This window comes from Schistocerca cancellata, chromosome 1 (assembly GCF_023864275.1).
Source record: "Schistocerca cancellata isolate TAMUIC-IGC-003103 chromosome 1, iqSchCanc2.1, whole genome shotgun sequence".
NCBI lineage: Eukaryota > Metazoa > Arthropoda > Insecta > Orthoptera > Acrididae > Schistocerca > Schistocerca cancellata.
In genome coordinates this window covers 868,928,971-868,947,196 of record NC_064626.1, presented here as the reverse complement: position 1 = coordinate 868,947,196, position 18,226 = coordinate 868,928,971, and the positions used below count along the sequence as shown (strand labels likewise).

Genomic DNA, 18,226 nt, shown 5'->3' with positions numbered 1-18,226 from the left:
TTCATGGATATTTGTTTCTTCTGTGTGTAATTTATACCACAGTTGCTGCTTGATATGAGATGAACACAAACCTGAGTTGTCAGCACTGTAAGAGAAGTAAAAAAATGTTCCTCCTCTTATAGATTCTACCTGCAGTGACATTCTTCTTCTTCTTCTTCCTCCACTTCCTGTGCTACATCAGCTAACTAACAAGACAGAATTGATGGTCAGTTGACTCACTGATGCAAAATGTGTAGTATTGCTAACAGATACATATAACAGTAAAAGTGATACACTTCCTGGCTTTTAGAAGTAATAGTTCTTGCTTCACAGATTAAAAATGAATAATCATGGAAAGACTCCAGCATGGGAAAGTCCGAACCATTTTGAGGTGGGTAGACAAAGATAAGGAGCTTTCACTTTCCTACCCTCATTCTCACTGCAGGTGTGTCTCTCTAATCCCGAGTTCTGAGTGACCTGCTGTTCCTTTTAACCTTCCACAGCCCCTCTCTCTCTCCTCCAAGATGAACTACCGAATAACATCTGAAAGCTAGAATGTGTATTACTTTTAATTTATGTGTCAATATGCAGTATTCCTACTACACATTTTGTCTCCTGAAGATGAATACTAATGAGCAATTCTCTCTCATAATTTATTGTTTTTCTCAACTGAATTTTCATTTGATATACTTGTATAGTAATTAACCACTTTTCTGGTACCCTCTTTTTGTTTTGTCAGTGTGTTCTCTGTAGTTCTTTTTTGTAATTTGGCAATGTTTTTGCTTTTTCAGTTATACCAGAAGCTATTTATTTTGTAGTAATGGCCCATTTCTCCATACTTAACAATATCATTTCCACGTTCAGTGACATTTCTCCTTGTTTGAGTATCTCTTTCCCCATGATTAGTAGCCCTCTCTCAAGGCTTAGCAAATTTTTCTCTTTCTCTAGCCAGCATTTTTGTGTGTCCAGTTTTTCTTTATGTGATTGATTTTCTTTATTTAACATACTATTTTCAGTATTTAGTGATCAGCTTTTTCTTTACATCTTTTCATTGTTTCAAAATACACTTTCACTGAGTGGCTACCTACTTTAATTGTTCCATTGTTGAATGGTCTTACTTCTCTCTTCAGCAATTTATTTATATTCTTCAATTTCCTTGAAGTTTTATCTGTTTTTCAGCAATATTAGCTGCAGAATTAATGATTACCCTATATCTTCTTTTAGTTTTAGTGCTCATTTTATACACATTTATTCTGTGGCCAATGAATCCTTTAACATGTTTCAACTTTGGTAACCTTTATTGCATCTGCACTAATTTTTAACTTCACTAACCTTTTATATGCACTCATTTTTCTTTTGTGCTTGTTTAGTGATCACCTCTCTTTTCTTGGTAATTTCTTTCTTTGTACAGCTACATTTTTCCTTGGTTTGCCAAAACTTTTTCTTCATTTATCAATGATTTTCCTTTATTTGGGGATCTTTTTTTGTTGTCTGTTTATTTTTTATAGTTTAATTATCTATGCACTTTGTTCAGAATTTCACTTCTTTCTATAGATACCTTCTCTCTATGTTTGGAGCTCATTTTCCTCTGTTAATCAAGACCTCTAATTTCTCTTATTTAGCTAAAGCTTTTCTTTATTTATCTATTCCTTAAATTTACTCTCAGTTTTATCTGCTTTTCAGTGATTATAGTACAACTAATGACCATCTATTTTCCGTTATTTTCTGAGCATTCTTTCAGTGTCCCAGTGAACAGAAACCCTTCACCTCATTTCACCCCACTTTTTTCTCATTCGCGTGTCCCAGTCCTAATTTTTTCTCATTTCTTCAGCCTGTATGTAAATACATAGGCCCAAATTTGTTCCAGAAACAGGCCTTCACCATGGTAAAACAATAATCCCATATAATTTTTCTCCAAAATGGACCTCCCTTTCATCTTCAACTATCTCTTCCTCACATCATTAGGGCCTCTCTCAGCCTGGGATGTAAGTGACCTGCCTTTTCTTTTAAATTTCCCTTGACTATCCAACTCTCCTCTCTGAGGAAGGTACTATTAGTTCTGAAGACTAGGAAGTGTACCACTCCTACTTTTATATGTAAAACAATGGAAAATCCAGGATGCAATAATGACAATATTATGACAAGGACAGATTGCTACGAACAATATTATGGAAAGGATAGATTGCTACTCACCATCTACTTGAGGTGTTGAGTCACAGACATACACAACAATAAAACTGCTAAACAAGTCAACTTTTAGCTAAAAGGTCTTCTTCTGAATTAGACAGCATACACACACACAAACATTCATGTGAATGCAACTCACACACAAATGACCACTGTCTCTGGCTTCTGAGGGCGGAATGTTCTATGCATATAGCTCCAACTACCATTCTACATCCAAAGCCTGTTAATTCCCAATGGGTGGTCATAACATTAGAAACCTTTGCACATGAATAATCTGAGTACAAATGACAGCTCTGCCAATGCACCACCCTTTTATTCCTCGTGTACATGGTACTAGCACCATCAGTATATGTGCATATCACTATGTCATGACTTGTGACCTCAGTGTGGATGAAGGTCTACTTCTTTTCAAAGGAAGGCTCTGATATAAGCAGTATATACCTAAGAAACATAACTATTTTGGTGTTAAAATTTTCACTCTTTGTGACATACATAGTAAATATATTCTAGATTATACTATCAACACTGATTTTACCATGGAAACTGAATCCAGAAATGCTGAGTGGGGAAAATCAGGCAATGCTGCTGTGACTTTGTTACAGCCATACCTTAACACGTTTATTTAGATACTTGGTATTCAAGTCTTGAATTGTCCCTATGAGTCCATGAAATACGTACCAATGGCACTGGAACAGTGGCATTGACACATTTATCATGGAGCCATAGGGAAACATTTACCACCTTTGCCTGACAAACTGAAAAAGGGGAAATACAGCTCAAGTTCTGTGGAACACTACTGGCTCTAAAATGGATGGGTAACAAAGAAGTCCGGATGCTTTCAACCACAAATGGAACAGATTATGTTGAATCCAAGAACAGAACATAAAACTGACCAAAATGAATTGAAACACACTCATGTAGTGAGCTACAAGAAGTCAGTAGGTGCTGCCGATAAGGAGACATGATGTTAAGTTCTGTATAGTGCAACTGTAAGAAAATGATGTGGTACAAGAAGGTATTCTTACATTTGACTGACTTGTATGTGGTGAATGCAAACAATCATTGAAATAAATTGCTACTCACCATATAGCAGAGATGTTGAATCACAGACAGGAACAACAAAAACACTACTAAACACATAAGCTTTCAGCCAGAAGGCCTTCTTCTGAAATAGACAACATATATACACACATCCACACAAACATAACTGTGTCTGCTTGAGTATATGTGTGTGTGTGAGAGAGAGAGAGGCTTCTTTTTTTTTTTTTGCCTGTCTGTGACTCAACCTTTCTGCTATATGGTGAGTAGCAATCTGTCTTTTTCATAATATTGTCATTATTCCAGCCTGGATTTTTCTTTGTTTAATTATTGAAATATAAAAGAAACAGGACACACCACTGGTGAAATTCCACTTGGAACTAACACACCAGTTGCTGGATAAAATTCATAGGCAAACATGTAAAACTGCAGTCTCACAGATACCAAAGCAAGAACCTCCATTTCAACAGCAAAATAAAGAAGGATGTTATCCAGGATTCCTTCAAGCACTGGAGAAAAATTAGATTCCACAGAGGCATTTTATAGTATTTACTGAAAATTTACAACAAAAAATGACACACATAAGATGCAAAAAAATGTGATGTTCCTCTTTGTATGTTGCCTTGTTTTGAAAAATATCACACACTAAGGAAATAGTAGGCGTTTCAATATGTGTGCATGTTTCAAGAAAAGGAACGAAAATAGAAAAAAATAACAATTAAAAATGAAAAAATTAAAAGGTTTTTAACTTAGACAGCAGCAGTCCAAATCCTGCATCAAAAATGAGGATGGGAAACCACAAAAAAAAAAAAAAAAAAATCAGACTGAATGTGACAAACGGAAATAGAAAAAAGTGAACACAACACAGGTAGAATCTTATTGTCAGATTTTGTATTATGGAGAATCAAGTTTAGCCTTTAGTTACAGGCTTATTGAAAAATGAGTTACACCAAGACTTTCCCAGTTAAATGCTGTGTTAGGCTACATGAGACAATTTGCTTTTAAAGTTCAATAATTGTTATTTACTTATGATTAGAGGAGCAATTGTTTATTTGAGTTCCAGACATTTTTCTAGGAACTGCTCTCTTATAAAGCTATATATGTTACTGAACCCAGGATGGAATGTAACAATATTATGAAAAGGATAGCTGCTGAGTTGCTGATAGACACAATAAAAAGACAGCCAGAAAACGAGCTTTTGGCCAACAAGGCCTTCTTTAAAAATTGACAACATACACACACAGAATCATACAAACACAGCGCACACACACATGACCACTGTCTCTGGCTTCTGATGAAAGACTGCAAGCAGCGCATGATGGGAGGGACAGCCAGGCAGTGGGGATAAGGAGGAAGCAGGGGTGGGGATGGGCAGGGATACCGGGTAGGGGGTTGGGGGTTGGACAATGGCAAAGTGCTGCTTGTTGGAGCATACAGGGATGAGCTGGAGGGAGGGTAAGGCAGTTATGTGCAGTTGGGTGGTTAGACAGAGGGCATGGGGGTGAGGGAAAGAGAAAAAGAAGAGAAGTAAAAAGACTGAGGGTACTTTAGTGGAATAGAGGGCTGTGTAGCACTGGAATGGGAGCAAGGAAGGGGCTGATGGATAATGACAATGACTAACAAAGGTTGAGAGCAGGAGGGTTACAGGAACATAGGATATACTTGCACAATTCAGAAAACCTGATGTTGGTGGGAGGATCCAAATGGTACAGGCTGTGAAGCAGTCACTGAAATGAAGAACATTTTGTTAGGAGGTGTGTTCAGAGATGGAGTGGTCCAGCAACATATTTTTTCAGTGTTAATGAAATTATGTTGGGTTATAGGCAAATAAACTGCTAGTGTAAAACTCAAGTTACAGAATTTTTCAGTAATAAACACAAAAGCGTTTTTCATTTTTTATGGTACATTTTTTTTTCAGCTCAGGATAAATGTATAACAGAAAGTGTGTGTTAGTTTTGAAGTTCTCTGTCATGGTTACCAGAAACTGCTACCGCTATAATCTTACAGTGTGATACTGATTTTATACAGAGTATTATCAAAGTGTGGTTCTAAGTGTGCTGCTATGTACGATTAGCCAACAGTGGCATGTTCCCTGCTGTAACTTGCAGTGGTCATCAGCTGAGCAGCCACACACCAACCAGGTGCACAATGTGTTCACCCCATCAACTGGCCCTCACAGCCACAAAGTTGTTAATAGCATTTAGAGCACAGAGTAATTGTGATCTGCCCCTATGTATGTGGCATTGTTTCTTGCATGTACCCTATGCCAGTAACCTTTTGCTTCCTTGAAGTGTCCATGTTAATCTTTTGAGCTAATTCAAGAAAGTGATCATTGGCTACCACACTGCTATAATTTGTTATTTGGTTACAGACTTTTGTAACAAAGTGTTCACATTCATTAATTGATTCTGCAATTCCTCTTTCAAGTACTGCTCATGCAGATTCAGTTTTATCATCTGAATTACAAATTCTGGATGTTAAAGATAGATTTATTGATCTTTTAGCCACCTTTTGTAAGACAGCACACAACGTCTTGTAATTGTAAATCAGTCATACTTCTCTGTTCGGCATAAGAATTTAATACAATCTTATTTTACTTGGATATGATTCCTTTTGCCCAAGTTCAAGGCTTTTTAGGTGCCTCATTTGAGCTAAACTTTATTATTTTGTTGGGAAATCAACATTTCAAGATTGCTGGTAATTCAATTGTAAGTAGTAACTTAGAAATGACTTATTTCACATTACACACATCCCTGCAGTCAACTGCTTGAAAAACTGTCTTCAGATCTTCTGTTTTTTGTTCTTGATTACTCTGTTTTCAGTGACACCACTTCATTGAAGTCAATTTTTTTAGTATACTGGCCACCATAAAGTTCACAATGAGTCAAATGCTAACCCCAAATTCAATATATTTCTTAATGAGTTTGTATCCATTTTTGAAACTACTTTTCCTGAAACAACATGATTGTTACAGTAGATACACCAAATAGCTGCTTATACTGGGTAATCTTTATTTACATTTAGGACAGACTGCTTTGACTTAATCAGCATTTTCAAGTACCTTCAATTACTATTTTGGTGAGAACAGGTATGGATGCCAGTGTCATTCATATTAAAGTAGCTGTCTTGTACTCACATCTAGATTGATGTGATGTCCATATTGCATCATTAATGGACTGTTTGTAACTGTCACTGCTTTAATAAGATCATAAATGTTGCTGTCGAGATGTTGAAATTAAATGTTAGTTACGACGTGACAGCGGTTTGACAGTTCCACTATTACAACGCTATATGTTTACAAAGATTGTGCAGATGAACAGTGATATTATTTTACTGACTAAAATTTGTTATAATTATCTTTGCTTGTTGCATATGTTACTTCCTATGTATCTATTTTGGTGTTCTAAAATGGATAAATCAGAAGTAATATATGCAACAACCAAAGATAATCATAACAAATTTTAGTTAGTAAAATAATATTGCTGTTCATCTGCACAATCTTTGTAAACATGTAGCATTGTAATAGTGCAACTGTCAAACTGCTGTCACATAATAACTAACATGTAATTTCAACATCCTGACAACATCGTTTACTATCTTACTAAAGCAGTGACCGTTACAAAACAGTCCACTAATGATGAAATATGGACGTCACATTAATCTAGACATGAGTACAAGACAGCTACTTTACAATGAATGACATTGCCATTCATACCTGTTCTCACCAAAATTGTAACTGCAGGTATTTGAAAATGCTGATTAAGCTGAAACAGTCTGTCATTAATGTAAATAAAGATCACTCATTATAAGCACCTACTTGGTGTATCTACTATAACAATCATGTTGTTATCATACATATAATATGCTGCTGGCCCCAAATAAGAAAAATTGTTGACTTTCCTGAAGTGGCATACTAGATAATAAAATCAAATCAGCATGGTATATTGTTAAAAGAGACACAGGAAAAAGAGCCATAGAAGATGACATTATTTCTATTAAGGAGAACAGGAACATTGTAAAAGAAAGTTCACGTGTAGCAGATATTTTTAATAATTACTTTTAAAAAGCATGTGAGAAAATTGGTGCAAATAATTCAGCAGAGAAAGGATTACCGTCAAAAATAGCTCACCTCCTATTAGCCTAGTATACCAACAGTAAATAATAAACAGGGTAGAAAACTGAGTTTTTTTGGTGCACATATTGATGAAAAACTGGGAAAACCACATACTAAACCTGCTAAAACATTTAGGTTCAGCTACTTTTGCCCTAAGAATTACTGCCAATTTAGAGAATACACAAGCCAGTATGTTACAATTTTTGCATATTTTCATTCATTGGTTTCTTATGGGATAATATTCTGGAGTAAACCCTTGTTGTGCAAAAACTATTCATTGCACAAAAGAAAGTAATAAGAATTACTTGTGGAGTTCACACATGCACATCTTTCAGGTATCTCTTTAAGCATCTGTGAATATTAACCACAGCCTCGCAGTACATTTATTGACTTATGAAATTTATTATCAATATTCCATCTTAGTTTCAGAGTAACAGAGATATTCATAAACACAACACTAGAAGGAAAACTGATCTGCATTACTGTTTAATGAATATGGCATAGAAAGGAGTGAAATATACAGCAATAAAACTCTTTAACAACCTACCCATGGAAATAAAATGACTGACAGACAGCAGACATGTTTTCAAACGTACATCAAAGAATTTTCTCTAAACAACTGCTTCTACATCATGGATATATTCTTTAGTAGAAATAATTAGTCATAAAAAAGCCTGTAAATGGCCAGCATGCAATTATATAAATATGTTTTTATATAGTTGTATGTAAGTTCTTTACGTTTTTTCCGTTGACACATTGAAAATCATAACATTATCATGTCCTGATCATGGAACAAGCAACTAAATAACTAACTGAGAGGCCACTCACTACTGGATAAACACACATCAAAAAAAGTTTTGCATCCTCTTGGTACCGAGAGTTCTGGAACCTGTACAGAAAATTAAAATAGAGATCAACAAAACATCATTTCTGCCCTTTTTATTGCTCATGAAAACCACACATTGCATGTTGTATCACCATAGAGTGAGATCTTCAGAGGTGGTGGTCCAGATTGCTGTTCATACCAGTATCTCTAATACCCAGTAGTACGTCCTCTTGCACTGATGCATGCCTGTATTCATCATGACATACTATCCACAAGTTCGCGAAGGCACTGTTGGTCCACATTGTCCCACTCCTCTATGGAGATTTGGCGTAGATCCCTCAAAGTGGTTGGTGGGTCACATCATCCATAAACAGCCGTTTTCAATCTATCCCAGGCATGTTCAATAGGTTTCATGTCTGAAGAACATGCTGGCCATTCTAGTCAACCAATGTCATTATCCTGAAGGGAGTTATTCACAAGATGTGCATGATGGTGGCACGAACTGTCATCCACAAAGATGAATGCCTTGTCAGTATGCTGCAGATATGGTTGCACTATCGGTCAGAGGATGGCATTCATGAATCGTACAGCCATTACGGCGCCTTCCATGATGACCAGTGGCGTAGATCGGCCCCACATAATGCCACCCCAAAACAGCAGGGAACCTCCACCTTGCTGCACATGCTCGACAATGTGTCTAAGGCATCCAGCCTGACCGGGTTGCCTCCAAACATGTCTCCGACGATTGTCTACTTGAGGGCATATGCGACACTCATCAGTGAAGATAACATGATGCCAATCCTGAGCAGTCCATTTGGCATGTTGTTGGGCCCATCTGTACTGCTCTGCATGGTGTTGTGGTTGCAAAGATGGACCTTGCCATCAATGTCAGTAGTGAAGTTGTGCATCATGCAGCCTATTGCACACTGCTTGAGTCATAACACAACGTCTTGTGGCTGCACAAAATGCATTATTCAACATGGTGGCATTTCTGTCAGGCTTCCTCTGAGCCATAATCTGTAGGTATGGGTCATCGACTGCCGTAGTAGACCTTGGGCGGCCTTAGCGAAGCATGTCATCGACAGTTCCTGTCTCTCTGTATCTCCTCCATGTCTGAACAATGTCACTTTCATCTACATCTACATCTACATGATTACTCTGCAATTCACAATAAAGTGCCTGGCAGAGGGTTCAATGAACCACCTTCCAGCTGTCTCTCTACCATTCCACTCTTGAACAGTGTGTGGGAAAAATGAGCACTTAAATTTTCCTATGCGAGTCCTGATTTCTCTTCTTTTATCATAATGATCATTTCTGCCTATGTAGGTGGGTGCGAACAGAATGTTTTCCCAATTGGAGGAGAAAATTTGTGATTGAAATTCCAATTCACGTATCATGTCTGTGGCACTATCTCCCTTATTTCACGATAATACAAACAAGCTGCCCTTCTTTGTACTTTATCGATGTCATCCACCTGATGTGGATCTCAAACCACACAGCAATACTCCAGAATAGATGGACAAATGTGGTGTAAGCAGTCTCCTTAGCAGTCTCTTTAGTAGACACGTTGCACCTTCTAAGTGTTCTGCCAATGAATCGCAGACTTTGGTTTGCTCTACCCACAACATTATTTATGTGATTGTTCCAATTTACGTTATTTGTCATTGTAATCCCTAAGTATTTAGTTAAATGTACAGCCTTCAGATTTCTGTGACTTATCATCTAATCGAAATTTCATGGGTTTCTTTCAGTACTCATGTGAATAACTTCACACTTTCCTTTATTCAGGGTCAAATGCCACTTTTCACATCATACAGATATGTTATGGTCATCTGATGACTATACAAGATGGTAAATGACAGAGTCATATTTAAACAATCTAAGAGGGCTACTCAGATTATCTCCTATGTCATTAATATAGATCATGAACAATAGAGGGTCTATAACACTTCCTTGGGGAACGCCGGATATTACTTCTATTTTACTCTATGACTTTTCGTCTATTACTATGAACTGTGAGCTTTCTGACAGGAAATCATGAATCCAGTTGCACAACTGAGGTGATATTCCATAGGCATGCAGTTTGGTTAGAGGAGGCTTGGCAGGAACGGTGTCGAAAGCCTTCTGGAAATCTAAAAATATGGAATCAATTTGACATTCCCTGTCGATAGCATTCATTACCTCATGAGTATAAAGTGCTAGTTGTGTTTTGCAATAATGATATTTTCTGAATCGTGCTGACTATGTGTCAATAAATCATTTTCTTCGAGGTACTTCATAATGTTAAAATACAGTATATGTTCCAAAACCCTACTGCAAATTGACGTTAATGATATAGGCCTCAAATTCAGCGGATTACTCCTACTTCCCTTTCTGGGTATCGGTGTGACTTCAACAGTTTTCCAGTCTTCAGGTAAGAATCTTTCTGTGAGTGAGCAGTTAATTGTTAAATATGGAGTTACTGTATCAGCATAATCTGAGAGGAACCTGACCAGTATACAATCTGGACTGGAGGCCTTGGCTTTATTAAGTGATTTAATCTGCTTTGTTACTCCGAGGACGTCTACTTCTATGTTTCTCATGTTGGCAGTCATTCTTGACTGGAATTCAGGAATATTTACTTCATCTTCTTCGGTGAAGTAGTTTTGGAAAACTGCGTTTAATAACTCTGCTTTAGTGGTTCTGTCATCAGTGACTTCACTGTTGTTATTGTGCAGTGAAGGTATTGACTGCATCTTGCCACTAGAGTGGTTTGTATATGATGAGAATCTCTTTGGGTTGCCTGCCAGGTTTAGAGACAGAATTTTGTAGCAGAAATTATTAAAAGCATCTTGCATTGAAGTATGTGCTATATTTCGAACTTCTGCAAAACTTTGCCAGTGTTGGGGATTTTGTATTGTTTTAAATTTGGCAGGCTTTTTTCGCTGCTTCTGCAACAGTGATCTGACCCATTGTGTGTACCATGGGGGGATCAGTACCATCAATTATTAATTTATGTGGTATATATCTCTCAATTGCTGTTGATACTATCTCTTTGAAATCATTCAACAACTTTTCTATACTTACTTGATCAGATCGGAAGGTGTGAAGACTCTCTCTTAAAAAGGGGTTAAGAGCATTTTTATCAGCTTTTTTAAATAGATGTACTTTGCATTTCTTTTTGATGGTTGTAGGTGTTGTTGTATTCAGCCTTGCAGCAACTGCCTTGTGGTCACTAATCCCTATATTCATCATGATACTCACTATTTGTCCAGGATTATTTGTTGCTAAGAGGTCAAGTATTCTTTCGCAACCATTTATGCTTTGAGTGGGCTCATGAACTAATTGTTCAAAATAATTTTCTGAGAAAGCATTCAGTACAATTTCTGATGATGTTTTACACCTGCCACCAGCTTTAAATGTATAATTTTTCCAGCATATTGAGGGAAGATTGAAGTCACCAACGACTATACTTGTATGAGTGGAGTACCTATTTGAAATGAGACTCAAGTTTTCTTTGAGCTGTTCAGCAACTACATCTTCTGAGTCGGAGGGTCAGTAAAATGATCCAATTAATAGTTTAGTCCAATTGTCAGGTTTAACCTACTATTTCGCAGGAGCTATCTACATCAATTTCACTACAAGGCAAAATACTTCTGACAGAAATAAATAGTCCACCATCAACTGTGTTCAATCTATCCTTTCTGAACACTGTTAGCTCATTTGAAAAAAATTTGGCTAAACTTATTTCCAGCTTTAGCCAGCTTTCTGCACCTATAACTATTTGAGCTACAGTGCTTTCTATTAGGGCTTGGAGCTCTGGTTCTTTCCCAACACAGCTACGACAATTTACAACTACAATACCAATTGTTTCTACAACTACCCTAGACTGTTTTATCTGCCCCCTTTTAGAAGGACACCCTTTCTGTGGTTCCCTGAGACCCTCTAACCTAAAAACTGCCCAAGCCCTTCCACATAGCCCCCGCTACCAGTATAGCCACCACCTGTGTATAGTGGACTCATGACCTACTAAGCAGAACCCAGAAACCCACCACTCGATGGCGCAAGTCAAGGAATCTGCAGCCTACACAGTGACAGAACTGCCTAAGCCTCTGATTCAGACCCTCCACTTGGCTCTGCACCAAAGGACCACAGTCAGTTCTATTGACAATGCTGCAGATGGTGAGCTCCACCTTAATCTTGGAACCAGGACTGGCAGTCTTTACCATTTCTGGTTCCCCTATCCAAAGTGACACACGATTGGTACCTACATGAGTCATCACCTGCAGTTAGCTGTGCCTTGTACTCTTCATGGCATCTGGAAGCACCCTTTCCACATCTGGAATGAGTCCCCCCACTATGCACATGGAATGCACACTGGCTTCCGTCCCCTGCTTGGCAGCCATGTTCCTAAGGGGCCCCATTATGCGCCTAGCACTGGAGCTCCCAACTACCAGTAAACCCACCATCTTTGAATGCCCAGACCTTGCAGGCCAAGAAGTTTCCTCTGGATCAGGGTGTACAACTGCATCTGGCTTAGAGAAATCGTCAGCCACAGATAAAGCCCAAAACCTGTTCATCAAACGAACTGGGGAGGCCCTTTGATTGGCCCCTTGGAAAGTTTTTCGCTGCCAACCAGACTTTGGAATGATCTACCACTCGACCACAGATGAGGGGCCAACCTCAGAGCAGGCAGTACCTGTGGCAGCCACAGCAGTGGACTGATTAGGGGACATGTGGGACGTGCATGATGTCCCTCACATCCCTGCATCCGACTCCCCACAGTGATGCTTCTTGGCAGCAGCCTCAAGCTGTGTGACGGAAGCCAATGGAACCTGGAGCTGTGAGCAAAGGGTCACCAACTTAGCTCGCATCTGTACACAGCAATCACAGGTCCTATCCATCACTGCAGTCGCTCCTGTTTGAAGCTTGTAAAACTATGTAACAAACAAACAGTGTCCTCAGCTTATTAGCAGCAGCAATTTGAAGTGCTCTCGTATGACAGTCTGTCTGACTCTGAGCTACACTAACCAAAAGAAGCAAAAGCCTATACAATACGAGGGTCAATAACAACATCGGTAGTGTATGCTACAATGTTATTAAAATTAAAATAAAAGGTTGTGCCTAGTAAGCACTTGAACAAGCAAGAAATTACGAAAATAACCTGGTAACTACACAGGTATCTGTAAATAAGTTGCTCCTGTTGGAAGCTTGTAAAAAATAGGTAACAAATGAACCGTGTACTTGCCTTATTAGCAGCAGGAATTTGAAGTGCTCTCTCACTGATGGTCTATCCGACACTGAGCTTTACTAACAAAACAAACAAAAGCCTGTACGATATGAGGGTCAACATAAAGGTCGATGACAATGGTGGTACTGTACGCTACACTGTTATTAAAATACAAGGTTTTGCCTAGTAAACACTCGAACACACAAGAAATTACAAAAACAATCTGGTAAGAACACAGGTATCTGTAAATAAGTCACCCATGTTGGAAGCTCATAAAAAATTATGTAACAAATGAATGGTATCCTCGTCTTATTAGCAGCAAGAACACAAGCTGCTCCGGTTCACTCCGAGATGCCTGGACACTTCCCTTGTTGAGAGTCCTTCCTGGCATAAAGTAACAATGCAGGCACAATTGAACCAAGGTACTGACCGTCTAGGAATGGTTAAACTTCAGACAACACAAGCTGTGTATCTCCTTCTTGGTGGAATGACTGGAGCTGATGGGCTGTCGGACCTCCACCATCTAATAGGCACTACTCATGCATAGTTGTTTACATCTTTGGGCAGGTTTATTGACATCTCCGAACAGTCAAAGAGACTGTGCCTTTGATACAATATCCACAGTCAAGATCTATCTTCAGAAGTTCCGGGAACGAGGGTGATGCCAAACTTTATTTGATGTGTGTATATTCATATAATTGATTAAGTTACCAATTGTTGGAATTAAGTTTTCTCCTGTTGGAATAAGCCCTACTGCTTTCCTGTGTAATTCTGGAGAGAATGTTAGCAATAGAACTTAAGTTTTTAGTGTTACATACTATTTCAAAATCATCTATTTCATTTGAATCTTTCAGGCAATTTAATTTTATGGTAGTTCCAATATTCATCCTATCAATGTCATGGTATTTTCATGCTTTAGTCCACTTCTGATGTTCCATTACTTTTTTGCTTGGGACTAGGATTTCAGACTTAATGCTGCTCTTGTCATTTTTCTATTGGTTATGTTATTTATAATGAGAATTCCATGCTTTTCTCTCTTATGGCATGTAAAATAAAGAATGCAGGCTCTAGTTCCAGTGAAATTTACAAAATGTAAAAGATATTATGAAAAAAATCATTCTTACAGTTACCTTTGTATCTAACTTAATCATTCTGCAACAACATGGTTACGTTTTATATAGATATATTAACATTCAAAAGTTAACATCACCTGATATAAATTTGTACAATAAACATCTATTACCTCATCATTGGCAATCATTATTAAAGTATCTTCTGCAGAATCTGGATACATCATCAGAGACAGTGGAATAGCAGTTTGCTCTATTCGATTGACTGAGAGTACTTGTAATGTGCCAGATTTACTGCAACAATAATGTTCACAATCATTTTATAGAATATCTGAATGTTCTCAAATATTTCTGTGCCAAAGTAAATAAATTATACCTGTTGGGAATATCATACTCCACAAGATTACGATCTTCTCCTAGAGAAAACAATCTTGTTCCTTTAGAACATGAGGAGTCAGAAACAAATAAAATATCACGAATGGGCTTGTAGTGTGAACTACTTTTTCCTAACAATGTAACTGCACTTCCATTTTCCTCATAACAATAATATACAAACACATGCATTTGGCTGTCCTGTAAAAAATGAGAATATATCTGTTTTATTAAAACTGTAAATATTGAGTGCATATGCTATGTGTGTGAAGATATATTGAGAAAATATTATGAATGGAAATGCAATTAGTTCCATAACTCTTATATACATGTTGTTAAAAAAATTACATATAAAGTTGATTTCAACATTCTGTTGGTCATAGTTTTATAACAAATATGACACAAACTAAGGATATTTTGCAGTCACATTTGTGACTGTTAACCCCGTCAATGCTGTACCCATGAGTGGCAACTGTTACATGTCAGGTGATATATATATATATATATATATATATATATATATATATATATATATATATATATATATATAATAGAGGGAAACATTCCACGTGGGAAAAATATATTTAAAAAGAAAGATGATGAGACTTACCCAACAAAAGCGCTGGCAGGTCGATAGACACACAAATAAACACAAACATACACACAAAACTCTAGCTTTCGCAACCAACGGTTGCCTCGTCAGGAAAGAGGGAAGGAGAAGGAAAGACAAAAGGATTGGGTTTTAAGGGAGAGGGTAAGGAGTCATTCCAATCCCGGGAGCGGAAAGACTTACCTTAGGGGGAAAAAAGGACAGGTTTACACTCGCACACACACACATATCCATCCACACATACACAGACACAAGCAGACATATATATATATATATATATATATATATATATATATATACACACTCCTGGAAATTGAAATAAGAACATCGTGAATTCATTGTCCCAGGAAGGGGAAACTTTATTGACACATTCCTGGGGTCAGATACATCACATGATCACACTGACAGAACCACAGGCACATAGACACAGGCAACAGAGCATGCACAATGTCGGCACTAGTACAGTGTATATCCACCTTTCGCAGCAATGCAGGCTGCTATTCTCCCATGGAGACGATCGTAGAGATGCTGGATGTAGTCCTGTGGAATGGCTTGCCATGCCATTTCCACCTGGCGCCTCAGTTGGACCAGCGTTCATGCTAGACGTGCAGACCACGTGAGATGACGCTTCATCCAGTCCCAAACATGCTCAATGGGGGACAGATCCGGAGATCTTGCTGGCCAGGGTAGTTGACTTACACCTTCTAGAGCACGTTGGGTGGCACGGGATACATGCGGACGTGCATTGTCCTGTTGGAACAGCAAGTTCCCTTGCCGGTCTAGGAATGGTAGAACGATGGGTTCGATGACGGTTTGGATGTACCGTGCACTATTCAGTGTCCCCTCGACGATCACCAGTGGTGTACGGCCAGTGTAGGAGATCGCTCCCCACACCATGATGCCGGGTGTTGGCCCTGTGTGCCTCGGTCGTATGCAGTCCTGATTGTGGCGCTCACCTGCACGGCGCCAAACACACATACGACCATCATTGGCACCAAGGCAGAAGCGACTCTCATCGCTGAAGACGACACATCTCCATTCGTACCTCCATTCACGCCTGTCACGACACCACTGGAGGCGGGCTGCACGATGTTGGGGTGTGAGCGGAAGACGGCCTAACGGTGTGCGGGACCGTAGCCCAGCTTCATGGAGACAGTTGCGAATGGTCCTCGCCGATACCCCAGGAGCAACAGTGTCCCTAATTTGCTGGGAAGTGGCGGTGCGGTCCCCTACGGCACTGTGTAGGATCCTACGGTCTTGGCGTGCATCCGTGTGTCGCTGCGGTCCGGTCCCAGGTCGATGGGCACGTGCACCTTCCACCGACCACTGGCGACAACATCGATGTACTGTGGAGACCTCACGCCCCACGTGTTGAGCAATTCGGCGGTACGTCCACCCAGCCTCCCGCATGCCCACTATATGCCCTCGCTCAAAGTCCGTCAACTGCACATACGGTTCACGTCCACGCTGTCGCGGCATGCTACCAGTGTTAAAGACTGCGATGGAGCTCCGTATGCCATGGCAAACTGGCTGACACTGACGGCGGCGGTGCACAAATGCTGCGCAGCTAGCGCCATTCGACGGCCAACACCGTGGTTCCTGGTGTGTCCGCTGTGCCGTGCGTGTGATCATTGCTTGTACAGCCCTCTCGCAGTGTCCGGAGCAAGTATGGTGGGTCTGACACACCGGTGTCAATGTGTTCTTTTTTCCATTTCCAGGAGTGTGTGTCTATATATATATATATATATATATATATATATATATATATTATAACTTTTCAATTTCATACACTAAATGTATCTTCTGTAACCATATCTGTAACCATATCTGAGTTTACATTATATATTCCCTGAAAATTAGGAAATAAGTATAAAAAATGTTACTCATATGTCATATGAATTTACAAATGGCTAAACTAGAGATGGATTCAGATCAATTCAGGATCAAATAAATGTGAAGAAAAACACAAGAGATTCTGCATGTGAGATTTGCACATGCAAGCTCATGAAAAATAAAATGACATAGTACCCAATTAAATGACAAATGTAAAAGACTTGCTGCAAGCTGCAATATTAAGAAAAGGCCATAGATTCTTGATCAAAACCATATTTCCAACTAAGTCATACCATTTTTCATTGGCCTTCGTGTGCAAGTCTCACATGCAGAATCTCTTGTGTACTTCTTCATATTCTGTTTGATTCAGAATGTGCACTGACTGAATCCATCTCCAGCTTAGGCATCCATAAACTAATATGACTTACATGTAGCATTATTTCCTAATTTTCAAGGAATTTATAATGTTATTTCTTTGTGAATCTGAGATGTGGTTATAGAGGATGATGATGATGATAATGATGTTTGGTTTGTGGGGCGCTCAACTGCGTGGTTATCAGCGCCCATACAATTTCCCAACCTTTGCTCAGTCCAATTTCGCCACTTTCCTGGATGATGATGAAATGATGAGGACAACACAAACACCCAGTCATCTCGAGGCAGGTGAAAATCCCTGACCCCGCCGGGAATCGAACCCGGGACCCCGTGCTCGGGAAGCGAGAACGCTACCGCGAGACCACAAGCGGCGGTTATAGAGGGTGGATCAAGTGTTCTTACTCAATATTTATCCATCACTACTCTATCAAATTGTGCATGGGTTGTCTACTGGTAATGTCTGAGATGCTCCCACTCACCAAAAATAAATTGCAGCAGATTTGCAAGGTCCCTTCATTGATGTAGCAAGTTACAGAACTTCAAACTTTTAGTCAGTTAGCAGCAAGCTTCTAGATAGATGCTGCAAGATGGGTGTGGATTATATTCTGTGTTG

General features: G+C 39.0%; 1 protein-coding gene across 1 annotated transcript in view; it reads right to left on the bottom strand.

Moving 5' to 3' along the window:
• Window positions 1-18,226, bottom strand: part of LOC126189843 (cilia- and flagella-associated protein 251-like) — a 794,634-nt gene that overhangs the window by 339,970 nt on the left and 436,438 nt on the right. Inside the window, exons 15-16 of the mRNA XM_049930974.1 lie at window positions 14,800-14,996; window positions 14,597-14,717 (exon numbers count right to left, since the gene is read on the bottom strand). Coding sequence (XP_049786931.1) covers window positions 14,597-14,717; window positions 14,800-14,996 — 318 coding nt within the window. The remainder of the gene's footprint in view (window positions 1-14,596; window positions 14,718-14,799; window positions 14,997-18,226) is intronic.